Genomic DNA, 13,718 nt, shown 5'->3' with positions numbered 1-13,718 from the left:
GGCAGTGACAAACACTGAGAAGACAAAGGCCATCTTCCAAGTTGCAAATGATTCAGCACACAGAGAACAAAGGTTGAGACTGAAGCACCCTTATTGGTAGATATAGATGTAACCAAATCCCTTTTAAATTTCTCTCAAAATGAAGATGCTGTATCAGGGACAAGAAAAATAAACCAGTTTTTATTTTTAATTCATTCTTCCAGGTGAAGCTGTGGTTTGGGGGAGATTTTTTTTTTTTTTGGGCAGAGAATCAACCTGCCTCATAAAGAGAATAACATATTATTTGCACAAAAGAATAAAGCTGAAACTAACGTGATGTTTCTGTCTCAGTAAAACCATGACTAAAAATTCTAATGTGTAGCCAAGAAGTGCAGCCTTATACCAAAGAACAGCAGCCAAAGAAGATGTTTGTATTTATGACTTTACAGAGAACCTTCCAAATTTGACCTGATGAAGAGTTGTCTAAGGCTTCTGTAAATAGGTTCTTTCCAATCCAATGAAACAGACCTTGAAAGCAGAAAAAATCCCTTTCAATTACCTTTTCTCAAAAGAGGGGGCAGGGGTAGAAGAAAAAAAAAGGAAAAAGTTATCTTTAAAATGTGAGTCAAAGCATTAAAAAAAACCCATCCTTGGCTACTGTGTATTCTGTAATTCACGTGGCCCTCAGAAAAGGGATTTAAACCTGCTTCATTTGTTTCAGTGGATCCAGAAACTGAAGACCACCCAAAAGCTGTAAGCAGAAAGCTATAAGATGAGCACCACAGTGAGGCACATCATCTTATCTAAGAGATTTTGGCTTTAGTGTATGATCAAGAATTCCAGCACCTCGGATCAGTAACTGATGCTACTCCCAAAATCCAGATCAGGGCAATGTCACTCAGTATACTACTCAAGACTTACAGGGCCATATTTCATCATCCTACAGGTGACTGTCTCCAGGAAAACAGAAGACTTTTTACCATTGCATCTGAGAAATAAACTCAGAAAAACTCATTACAGGAAATCTTGACTTTGCCAGAAGCATGTTATATTCATTTATTTCTATTGCTATACCAGTAGTTAGGCATAATAAAGATTAATTTCCACAAACATAGTACAAAACTGAGAAGCAGTAACAGTTCTTTACCAGAGTTTTATGTGGTTTCTCATTAGGAGTTGGGTTTTTTTGGTTTTTTTTTTTGTGGTTTTTTTTTTTTTTTTTAGTTTTTACTTTGTTGTGGCACTAAGTCAAAACTTTAGAAATTCTGCTTCCCCCTCTCCAATCCACTTCACCGTGCTGAGCATCTGTTACTACCACCGCATTTGAAATACAGTAGCTTTATTACAAAGGGGCTTTAGTCACCAAGAGGAAAGGAGTATTTTCTTACATTGATGGGGATGTTACTTACAGAACAAGTGTATATAACTGAAATAAGATGAAAACTCTTATCTGCCTTGTAGCTATCTTACATTGTACTTACAGGTTCATCTAGTGAAGACCGGCCTACCTTCTGGATTTTTAAAAATGAGATGAGGTACTGAAGAGTATGCAGTACTACTTTTGTCTCGACTACTACACTATCAAAGTGGATGGAAGAAATGTTTAGGGCTTATTAATATCCAAGTGACTTGTCACAGACAGTGAGAAAAAGTTCATTACTTCCATAAATACCCGCTATCTTATTTGCTTTTCTTTAAAATACTTAGAAAAAATGTTCTTTATTATGAAGTCTGTGTAAAGCTGAAATGAATTTTGACTATTTCTGACTTATACAGCTGGTAAAATCAGCCTCCTGATTTGTTAAAACTTTGACTACTTCAAAATGCTCCCAAAGAGTTCATTCAGCTTCATGGAAGCTATACACAAACCCTTCCCATGTTCAAAGCTGATGTAAAAAGTAGTACAAAAAATACAGGACAGCTTTCCACCAAATAAACTAGCAGCAAAAATGCAGAATTTTTTCACAGATGGTAGTGGAACAAATAGCTCCCTATAGTTTCCCAGTGAGGCACTTCAGTAGTGAGACAACAGCAGCAGCAAAAAGAACCCGAACATTAAGATAAAACGTGAGAAAAATGTTACTTCACAGACTATCTCCAAAGTCATAAATCAGACAACCTAACCAGGGGTTTATTTTTACCATACTTATTGTTGTTTTCAAAATGCATTTTGAAAAACAAAGAAATCCTACAGCAACCTTACTGATACTGCTGCTGGAATGAGTCACTGTTCTGGAGCTGTGGGGAAAAAGTGACAAAAGTTCCATAGAAAGGGAAAGCAACGGTCTTCCCATCAGAAGTTTCCTAATGAAAGATGCTGGCACTGCAACTGTTACATAACATCTTCTTGTTGTTTTTTTAAAATTATTCCCATGTTCAACACCCTAGCGGGATCGAAATCACAGTCCATCTAACAAAAAGGTACACCTTTTTAAAGGAATACCAGCGCACTCCACAAAGCCTGGAACCTGTCACACAAATTGGCTGCACAATATGCTGGCCACATTCCACAATATCAGCGCTCCAACTCCTGCACAGTATTGTATTTTAATTAAGCTATGCCTATTTATACTTTTTTATCAATCTCTCTGCAGCAACATTTGAAAGAAATCTCATTCAGAAGTCTTCTTCAAGGTACATTAGAACTAGCACCAACATCCATGATCCAGATGCTGAAGAAGCTTGTATTTCCTAAGATTATAGTTCTATATACAGAAAATAATGAAGGTTTATGCACAAACGCATGCAGGGGCTTAATGCCCTGCTCTACACAGGTAGCCGTACTCCAGCAATGCCTCCATACAAAAAAACCACCATTACTGGACCAAGAGAGATAAGGTAGTAGGATGAAAAACACTGACAGACAAAGTAAGAGATAAAAAGTGACTTTTCTTTCCTTCATGTTCACTTAATGATCGCTTTCTGCAGGAGACAGAAGGAGGAGAGCTGTTAATTATACCAAGAATACACCTCCAGGATAGAGTGAGAGGGGGATGCCATGGCAACTGGCAAATGCAACAGTGAACAAAATGGTCACCCTTTGGTAGGAGTGAGACCATGAAAGAGCTTGTCCTTTTGTCCCCCTATCCCCACCTCCTCCTTCCCCCTCCTGTCTTGTCATCTTTGCTGCATTAATAAAGCACACAGACAACTCAGGAAAAACAACTTTTTCTGTAAGCAGTCTCTGACGTCTTGATGTGCAGGAAGAAAAGATGAAAATTAGCAGCATGTGGGTGGAACAAAAAGGGGGAGAAAACACATGAGGTAGAACTAGAGATTATTATTTTCTAATTTTTTAATATTTTACTTACCTCCTCCCATCTCCAGCAAAGTGCCTTTACAGAAAGCTTTTAGGTGTTACTTGAAGAGAACAGCCTGGTGATTTGTTGTTTGGTGTTATGTTTTGGTTTTTTTGGTTTTTTTTAAGAGTGAGAATTTGAGAACAAAATGCTTCAGACATTCAAGGCAGTTCAAACAAGTCACTCTCAAGTTTCCTCCTTCAAGAAAAAAGCCTGTAAGACTGTGTCACTGCAGTGCTGACTGCATTCCACAGCAGAAGGGGAAAAATCCCCTGAAGTGCCCTCTAGCTTCACTCACGGAAGACAATTTTTCCTGTTCCAAATAAAATGTCACATTCACTGTAAAGTCCAACATAGAGATCATAACATCACTAGACTGATGCTCCAGAGTCAATCTGAACACTTCTGAGGTTGTGTGCCATTCCAGCTGTAGACCCTGTACAGCAAGCCCATCAGCCCTGATCCCCTAAAACCCTTCGGTTATGAGACTGTGGTTTAAGACTACTCATCACCAGCACTGGGAAGAGTTAAACACTGGTAAAAGAAGAAAACAAGAGCTCAGTTACCTGTTTTGGAACTAGGGAAGGGCAGTAACAGCAGCACTAAAACTGTGCCTTTCCTCAAAACCCCCTGCTTTTATATTACAAAAGCAGCAAAACTTCTGTAATAATAATAAAAAATAATAATCAGGGATCACAGTGGCAGACTGCCAGGAGTCTGAAAGGCACAGCTGATTTGCATAACCTGATTGTGCCTTTGTGTTTATAATAAAAATTTCTTGTTTTGATTCTGATGGCAGCTTCTTCATGAAGCATCATGTTTAATTAGATCTGACACTGAAAGCTGCTGAAGAGTTTTGACTGCAGGTTTAGAAAGGGAAACAAGAGCACTTGCTGGCACCAGCCAGTGGGAGAAGGTGGTCATGTATGTATGTGTTGCTTTGGAAGAGGCAAGTGAAGCCAAGGGTGAAAGGGAAGATTTGATCTGTCAGAACAGGGCAGGGAGAGCTCAAGGTCTGGCAGCTAGAACAGGAAAGGGTGGTTGAAAATTTCTTCTCTCTCCCTCACTGTTTGGGGATGGAGTTGGTCCCAGAGCAAGGATTTTTTTGGCTAAGGCAGCAGTGAGTCTTAAATAACTCAGCAATGTTGAAACAGTCCCTTCTCATGACATTTAGATGATATACTATACCATAAGGAGCCAATAGACATTTCAGCTACTACAACGCTACCCAGTACTGGGAGTTTCTACAGTCAGTCCCCTATTCTCAAGGGTCACAACACAGGATTAGAGACTTAGTGGCATTTTGGAACTTTGCCTTTGAACACTCTTGTATTTTTAGAGATGTTAAATACAGCCCTGTGTGCAATGTTGACGTCTGCAATGTTTTAAGCTGTTCCATATAAATTCAGTTCTCAGGATTGCTGATGTACAGTATACCCTAACACACAACCACAAAGTTTCACCTGTACTCTTTAGGCTACCTGTCATGACAGTTTCAATGCTGGTGAAAGCCGTAATTTTAGTATTAAGGCATTCAATATTAAGTCCACAGTAATAAAAATACCCTTTCAAATTGCAAGTCAAGAAAAAAAGAAGACAGATGTATTCTTAGACTGAAGTATCTCCACATGCATTAATATTCTGCACACTGTGAAGCTTCATCATAGCTTGTGCTGCAATAACTTTCCCATGCCGACATGTCCTTAACAGTATCACAGACATCATCATTATGTATAAAATGAAGAATTAAATATGACCAATTTTAGGCAGTCAGTAGAAAGGCTTATTAGAAATTCTCTAATTATCTAGAAGCTTCACAACTGCTTCTGCCAGCACGTCCCCTCCTTGGTCCTTAGGAACACACATTTAAGCACAAAGCTACCTCAAGGTCAAACTAGTCTGCTTCTTAATCTTTCATCCTCCTTCAGCAAGTCCTCCTTGGTATTCCATTTCCAGGGACCATTAATTTCATATGAAAATCTTAGTTGGCAAGACTGAAAATATATCTTATAACTCAGAGCCATAGCTGACTGCTTTCAGGATCTCTGCAAATTTTTTGATAATATTCTCAGATTGAGAAAATTAAAGAAAAGAACAAACATCCTTCAAAATGCTGCTTGACCAAACCGAATTAATCTCTACTCTAACTTTAGAAACTTAACTACTAATGACACTGTGACCACTATGGGGTAGCTATTTCAGCCCATTTGATACATGTGTATCAAAAGCCTTGCTCACACTTAAGAACTTAAGCAGAAAAGGACAAAAAGAGGAGGAATGACTTTCATTCCTCTGGATGAACGACTGGAGCTGTTCTCCAGTCCAGTGGGCTGCACAGCCATACAAATGCTTGTGCCAGCACAAAGGAACATATACCATAGCAGAGGAAGAAGCAGCTACCGAGGAAGCAGGCTTACTTCTTCTAGCAGCAGTTCTCTCTTTCAAGTGCTGATTTACCTATGCTACATTCTTACGCTGTGAATCTCCATCATGTCTTCTAGAGGTACGACTTTAGACAACAACAAAAATAATCAGAAAACTAACACCCATCACAGCCTGTAAGTACAACCAGAACTACTTACTTTCTTCCCTCAGATACTAAAAGGCCACCAGGTGAGATGGGCTACCACTCTCCCATCTTTTCCAATTGCATGACTACTCACTTCATGACTTTAAATTCTAGCCTGAGCAATTAAATGTCGTTGGAGTCACAACCCCATTCCTGATGGGTCACTACTGGTGGTCATACACCCTTCTTTGGAAGCTGCCATAGTCTGAACTAAATTCAAGTAGTTTCTGAAACTTCAGCCTCTTTGTTTTTAAAACAGTACAATAGGCTAAAGGGTCAATAGGCAGTACTAGAACATGCGAATATTTGAGAAGTTATTTTGTCAAATCCTCTGCATATGTTAGTTTAGTCACATGATCAACTCGGCAACTTCAACAAGAGCAGTTAAATATGCAACAAGCAGCAAAACAGCATTCTCTGAAGGGCTGATGATTATACTGTTGTAACAGATAAAATGATATTTATTTGCAAGGTGTTCACTGGGCCATCTTCTGTAACACTGGAAACTGACCAGACAATATTGCCCTTGTCCTCTTGAGGATACGATAAGAAAGATAAACAGCAGCATTAATATCGATGTTTAAGAACGTTGCATCACCACTCTAGATCTTGAACTAAAGTGTGCTCAAGCTTATGAATACAGTACTTTTTAGAATTATTATTATTTTGGAATACTGAACGAAATCTCCCAGCAACTTACACTGAATACATTTTTATACCAACTACTGGAATCTCATCTGTTTATGCTACTGTCTTCCCACCCACCGTAAAGGGTTTTCCTTTTTATTAAAACCAAGAAAACTGCATACACTTCAGTCTTCCCTGCCATTTCACTTTCACATTAGACAGTATTACAAGCTGAGATTTTACTTCACCATTATGGTTTAACAGTAAATATTTATTACAGTAACACTGAACCTAGCTAAATACAAACACAGCACAAATTATTAATGATGTTAAAATCCACCCCCCCACACACCCCCTCTGGGTAATATAAATGGATTAACTTACATTGTATTTGCCAGTAGGTTTTTCAAGTTCACAAGTCTCCCTTTGGTAACCTCTTTGAATGACTCTTTCAGCTCTTCAGCTGCTTCTCGATTAGACATTAAAAACTCAAAGCTCCCATAAGCAGGATTTGGTAAAGCAAAACTGTGTTTGCTGTGGAAAAACATCAAGTACTCCCGAAAGTAAGAGCTGGATCCAATTAAGTTTGAGAAGATGTTTAAGTGATAAGATGATGCTCAACTGATTTTAACTGGTAAGGTTCCTCACCACACTAGAGCTCTAATGCTATAGCATGTTACTCAAGTCTGTACCGAGTACACACAGGTACACCCTTCTGTTAAAGGTGTTACAGTCCAAGCACAGCACACTGTTAAGCATCCTGTTAAGATGTTAAGCAACACCTGAACTGTGAACCGCAGTCACATGTATAAAGGACTCCTTTTTGAAACACAATTTTCTATCCTTGGCACAAGCAGGGTATGTTGCCACCCTATACAAGATCTCATGACAGAATATCTACATTAATTTCTTTGTTGATGTGTAGTATGTCACAAGAACACTTCAATTTCAACAGCTATCCTGAAGCAGAGGAACTCATCATGGCAAGGTTTTGTACCACCATCTTTTTCTGCCTTCTTCAAGGCTGGGAGCCAACCCTTCTAAGCCACTTCCCCATGCATTTAGCTGACTTTGTAGAAGAAGACGCTAAAGTGCCATCAGCTCAACACATGTTAACATTGCAACAGTCATGAGGACTACAGAGGACTTCTGAAATCAAGTGAAAGGGCCACAGTACTGCCAAACTATTAAAAAGGTTATACTTTTGTGATGAGATCTAACAACCCGCTTTGTCAAATTCCATTTACTGATTGCTCTATTGTTTCCTGCTTAAGCCTTAAGAGGTGTATAAAAAGATTTCAACTAAGTTGTTAAATATTTAGGTTAAAAACTCCAACTGGTCTGGAAGAAAGCTGAAAAGCTGTAATTCAAATAATTCCTTATTTTAGTAGTAAGTGAAAACTTCCATAAAGAAACCATATACTGCCTGGAACTGTAAAATACAACAGCCAACAGAGAAAGACATGCATCAAGGTGGACTCTTTCTTCACAGGGGGTTTTTTGACTGTCAATTGCTTGGGATAAGTGACTGAAGAACCACAGGTCCTGTAAACCTACTCAAACTATCCAATAATAAAGCACTTCTCTGGGCTGCAGCAGCTCTATACATTACATAATTTGTTTACAGACTGCAAATACTTGCCAATTTTAAATAAAACAGGATTCAGTATCTTGAAAACAGACAGATGTCTACAAGAGTGGCTATTCCTGTGTCTCCACACTAATTCATAGTGTTATACGAGCAGCAGGGCAGCTTCACACAGCTTACAAGATTCTGCTAGAAACAGCTGAAAGTGAGACTGCAGCATGTAATAATCTCATTAGCTGGGACTGCTTCCTAAAAGGGAATGCTTACAAGCTTCAAAGTGCATCGTGTTAAGAGGTATGCTTTATTTCAAGTGATTTAACTGGAATTTCATCAATTCCAGTGCAGTTATATAGTAGCTTACCTACTGCATCTACTTTCAAGATTAGTTTGTGTGCAGGTTTTTCATGATTCTAGTGTTTTGCCACATGCCTGAGTAAGTGTTGACTTTGCAGGAAGAACTGCCATAGCAATCGCATACCCAGAATCTTCAAGAAAGCTCATCAAGGAACTTGGCTGATCCATGCAAGTTTGTTGAGTGAATACATCCAAAAAGCAAACAGTAATATTATTTTTAAAGAAGCTTATTAGCAAATTCTTTTTATTTTGAAGTCATAAATCAGTGTGATGTTGCCTGTTTTTTCCCCAAGATAAACTAAAAAGCCTTAACTTGCCAAGATTTCCTTAATAAAAAAAAAACTTAAAATCTTAAATACCAGACCACAATCAAAGAAAACACTTCTACTACAATACCTCTTTTGACACTTATGTTAATTTCTACAGTTCAATGGAAACATGCTACTGACTTTCCAAGGGGCACAAACTGGAGAAAATTACTTCCAGAAAATCTAATAAAGAAAAACTCCCTTTACTCTTACATCCTGTCCTGTTACCCTGCTAGGAGATGCACTATACAAATGCACATTTTAACTAAACACGCTGTTAGATCATTTTTATCTCAGTATTAATAACTGGAAACATTTATGGATACTCAAGACTCAGACTTTCTATACAGCACAGGAAAAAACACAGGTCGGCATGCCTTCTGACAACTAAAACTAACACAATTTCAGGAAGAAATTTAGTGTGAAGGTAATCTTGTCTATAATAAATGCTGTGTAAGAGAGTCTGCCCTGAGGGCTTCAACCCCCTCTACTCTCCTAGACAAGGCAATAATCACCAGTAAAACAATATTCATCAAAATGAGATGAGGAGAACAAGCATCCCTAGATTCAAGAGAATAATGTGTGAAAACGCAAGGTTCAAGCTCCACTTGAAGGCACGTATCTTAAATGAAAACAAACAGAAAAAAAGCTGGAACTTTCCACAAAAGACAAAGAAATCTACTTTTCCTGAAGCTGCAGAGTAGGCAGCACTAACCCTTTTTACAGGAGTTGACCTACAGCCTTAATTTTCTTCAGCTGTACTAGGCAGAAAAGCCTAAAAGGAAGGCCTCTTAACTCTATGTAATAGCAAAGGTTCACCTTTGTAAGTTCTTCTACCTCCTAAGCAGCATCTCTAACAGTTGTACTTCAGTTCTGAGAAGCATTTTTCATGTACATTAACATACTGAAGGGACGACCAGGTAACATGAGTTATTTGAGGTTAGTTTGGAAAGATCTAAAGAACAGAGGCAGTGTTCTGGTGATAGATACTGGACTTGCTTCAGAAACTAGAAGAATTAGCTGGAGTTCTAAGAAATGTGTTTCTTTTGAAAATCAGGTGAGATAGGTATTCAAATCCTTTCCACGTTAAGACAATATTTAACTTGCTAACATCAGAGATGTACCACCTCAAAAGTTTTTGCAAAGCAGAGATAGGTGTATTTTACAGAAGAAAAGCCCCATCCCAATTTGGAAGATGAAGAGAAGAGAAATTCTGAAGAACAGACTTTTACTGTCCTTCCATTTTTATGGTATTAGTGCCTAGGCAAAGGGAAAGAATCAAGTGATGGAGAAGCAGGCAATTCTCCCCCTCTCTGCAACAATACTACCTTTTTCCTGGTAACTGGCGAGTTGGAATGTGTGTGTGGATATATCTAGACTAGTCATAGCTTGTAGCTTTTCTTGTGTGTACAGTTCTGCTGGGTAAGGCACATGACAGGAAGATGAAATTACAGGAGATGATGGGAAGATGAAATAATGGAAGAGATACTCAAGGGACAGAAGAGACAAACTACAGAAAACCAGAATAAATTTCTGCAGCTCGTACACCAAGTTTGTTCAAGACATTTCTGAAAGAGCTCTACTTTAAATCAGTACTGAAACATGGTTCAACTTATTCATATAGTTATATACCTTTCTTGTACAGAAAACCTTAGAGATGCTTTCTGGTTTACACTTAGGCATGATACAGACCACCACTTGTGAAACACTCGAAGATAACAGACTTCTAAGTTGCACTTCAACAGATTTTTTTTTCAAATATTCTTAGACAAATACTATTTTAGTTACTTTTTGAGAGCTACCAATCAATAACAGACTGCATTTTCATAGCATAAAACACTCACAAAGCTCTGAGCAGTATTAACTAGGAACACAGATTTCTCTTCAAAATATATTTTATCTTCTAGTCAAAATGTGCTGAGTAACTGCTTCTTTGTGTGCTGGCGGCAAAAATTATGGAAAGTACAAACCTAGAAAATACTCTGGGGCTTTCAACTGATGGTTTGCTGGCAAAACAAATGGCCACAAAACACGTCATTCATCCAGTTCTCCTCTTGGCTTTGATTTCACATTAAGGACTGATAAATAACCATCCCTTTAAAGCTCTGTAATTGTTCACTGGATAAACTGAGAAACTACAAGCTAAAAATAAACTGAGTAATATAACAGAGTTAAAATCAGTTTCTCAGCCATGCAAGTTGAGAGAAAAGATATTTGGTATCTCTGGAGCAGAGTGCAATGTTAGGAAGGGAAGAGCTGATGAGGTTGTTAGCCCTTAGGGATCAGAGAGAAGTAATTACCATCCATGAAGTGCTGAGGAATGATGGGGACATTAAGGAAACTGTAGTGTGCTATAAATATTTCAATTTTAAGATTGTTTGGGGGTTTCCCCACAAGCTTTTGGACACGCAAACTGTCCTTCAAGCCTGACATACACAATAGCAATGACCCTAACAAAAGGGATGAGCTCCCTACACTAATGTGACCCAACTTGTCTTAGATGACAACAACACAAGGAAAGTAGGTATTTCTAATTGCTGCAAACACTCAGTGACAGACTTGATTGTACAGGCTAAGTAATAAAAGCTTGTTACAAGCAGCCAGAGACTTCACAGAGCTTACCTGTTTCTGTGCTGATGCTCCCATATGCACCTGGCAAAACTTGACTGCCTGTTCAAGTGCTACTTCTTCATCCACCTGAACACAGAATCACAACTAATGAAGTCACAATTACTTAGCTCATCTATAAATCTAATTAAAATCAGATGAAATGGGGAGGTAAAGCATGAGAATAAGGCGGAGAATCAGCTCTTCTACGGCAGAATGGTGATCTTAAGTTATTTGGGAGTCTATAGTGAAAGATATACAACGCTCTCTTAATACAAAATAATATTTAGCATGAACAAACCTAATGTAATTGGTATTATAGCTCTTAACTGATTTCAGAAATTTACCTCCAAAACATGGAGGGTTTCCCCTCCACCTCTAGTAGTGGTCTTGTCAAGAGAATGATTCTTTGGGAGATAAATATCTCCCCAGCTTTTGAACAGGTATAGGGCCAATTTTATACTGCTTGGTTTGGCACTTATTATTATTCTATAAGCATGTCCGAGGTCACACAGAGAAATTACAACTAACGGTAAAATACTTTACCTGTTTAATCAGCATGTACGTTTCAGACATGATCTTCTCAATTTTACCCAGGTCATAGGTCATAACTTTCTGACCTTGCTGCCATACTCGATAAGCATCAAGCAGAAGTGTTTTCCCAGACTCCACGTCCTCAAGTAATTTCCTCTTCCTGCTTGATCTCTGGACAGGTTCTTCTGTAGGTACTGCTTGAACTATTCCTTTAGCTGCCTGCTGCTGATGTTTTGAGCTAATACTTAGCTCTTCCAAAGAAAGTTCTGGAGTCCGGCTCTCTGGAGCTCTCTCTTTTGAGTTCCTGCCAGACTGAAGACGGTCTGGCTCACTGCGTTTACATGAAGAATCAATTTTTTCAGGGTCATTAGAATATCCATCAAGATCCATCGGCTCAACTGAACCAGGCCTAGGGAGCTCTTTAATTTCCTTGTCATTCTTGTCCTCTTGTTCCAATATGTCCATAGCATTGGGAATTTGTCCCTGTGTGACCTCCTTTACTCCGTTTTCAGTACTATGTACTACTCCATCTGATAAAACTGGCTTTTTGGGAAGGACATCCTTCCCCTCTTCAGCACTAGTTTTATTAGAAACGTCTGTTGTCATCCTTCCTGAAGCAAGGTTAGAAGACTTGGAACTCTGATCTTCTGAAACCTTAGTGAAAGAAGTCATTCTTTTCTGTTATTATTGCAATCAGAAAGCATTTGAGCACAGCTATGAGCACCATGAATACTGACAAGTACCTTTACATTACTGTCTCTGCTGAAGAAAAAGCATTTATTCTATATTCATTCTTGTTTGTTCCTGAATATTAATTAATCCAAGCCACAAATCTTACAGTTAAAGTAAGATTTTTTTAACAGTGAAAACATCACAGAGAAATCAACTGCATATGCTGAACCAAAGCTGCAATTTTTTTCCCCTGCACTACTTCAGTGTGTACTGTGGGATCCAACTAAATGAAATCCAAGGTTTTAACAGTGCAGAATTTTCTTCTAATGTACTGAAATCAAAACTAAACCTGTTTCGTTTGGCAGCTGCAGATCAACCTCCAATTTAAGAACCTTCCCTTTGGTTGCTCTTACTTAACTTTCTTCATGTTAGCAGATCAAGAAGTATGCTAAATTCTGCCACAGGGTTTTAATTTTTGTACCTTTACTTTGGTAATGGTCCAATACCTCAGTATGTCATCTCTTCTTTCAAAAATTGCTAGTGATACAATTCTTTCATCCAGATCTGTGAACCAACTATTTCATACACAGAGTTCCAGTGCTCTTACGGATGTTTTCATTTAATTTGTTAAACTCATAATCTGTCAACTTGAAAAACCCTTAGGAACAAGTTCTTCCTTAAAAGTGTTTACCAAATAAACTTCCAATTTCCAATTATCTTAACTCAGAAACTGCTTAGTCTCTATATGACTTTTTAAAATTAAATCTAAATTACAATTCAATGTAATAACAGGTGTGGTGCTGTCAAGGACCAGCAGTTAAAAATGGCTAGGCATGTATATCTAGTTGCCTAGTTTTGTTTTGCAAGAGGAATCTTAGTTCATTTTATAACGAAATTTCCAATAGCTCCCACCTGAAAATGCAGCTGTTCTACTACCATCACTTGAAATTTGAGGGACAGCCAAACCAAAGTTCCTGCAATCCATTCTCAACAACTATATTTGTTACTAGATTCCCAAATAAGGAAAAACAACAATGCTGGAAGAAAGTTTTCTCAGTAGTTGCATATAAACAAAAGATATCAGATACAACTGATAATAATGTAGCCCTTCAGCCCGAGGAGATCTAAGGAATAAGTAAACTGAACATAGAAAAATTTAATTACCAATGACCATTAAATGC

At 38.2% G+C, this 13,718-nt stretch overlaps 1 protein-coding gene across 7 annotated transcripts in view; it reads right to left on the bottom strand.

Annotated features, from left to right (window-relative positions):
* Positions 1-13,718, bottom strand: part of CABIN1 (calcineurin binding protein 1) — a 118,766-nt gene that overhangs the window by 19,107 nt on the left and 85,941 nt on the right. For all 7 annotated transcript variants that reach the window (XM_040604163.1, XM_040604145.1, XM_040604186.1 and 4 more), the window contains 2 exons: positions 11,878-12,519; positions 11,347-11,421 (listed from right to left, as the gene is read on the bottom strand). In XM_040604163.1, coding sequence (XP_040460097.1) covers positions 11,347-11,421; positions 11,878-12,519 — 717 coding nt within the window. The remainder of the gene's footprint in view (positions 1-11,346; positions 11,422-11,877; positions 12,520-13,718) is intronic.

Source organism: Falco naumanni, chromosome 1, assembly GCF_017639655.2.
Source record: "Falco naumanni isolate bFalNau1 chromosome 1, bFalNau1.pat, whole genome shotgun sequence".
In the NCBI taxonomy this organism is placed as follows: Eukaryota; Metazoa; Chordata; class Aves; order Falconiformes; family Falconidae; genus Falco; species Falco naumanni.
This window is presented reverse-complemented; position numbering and strand designations above follow the sequence as displayed.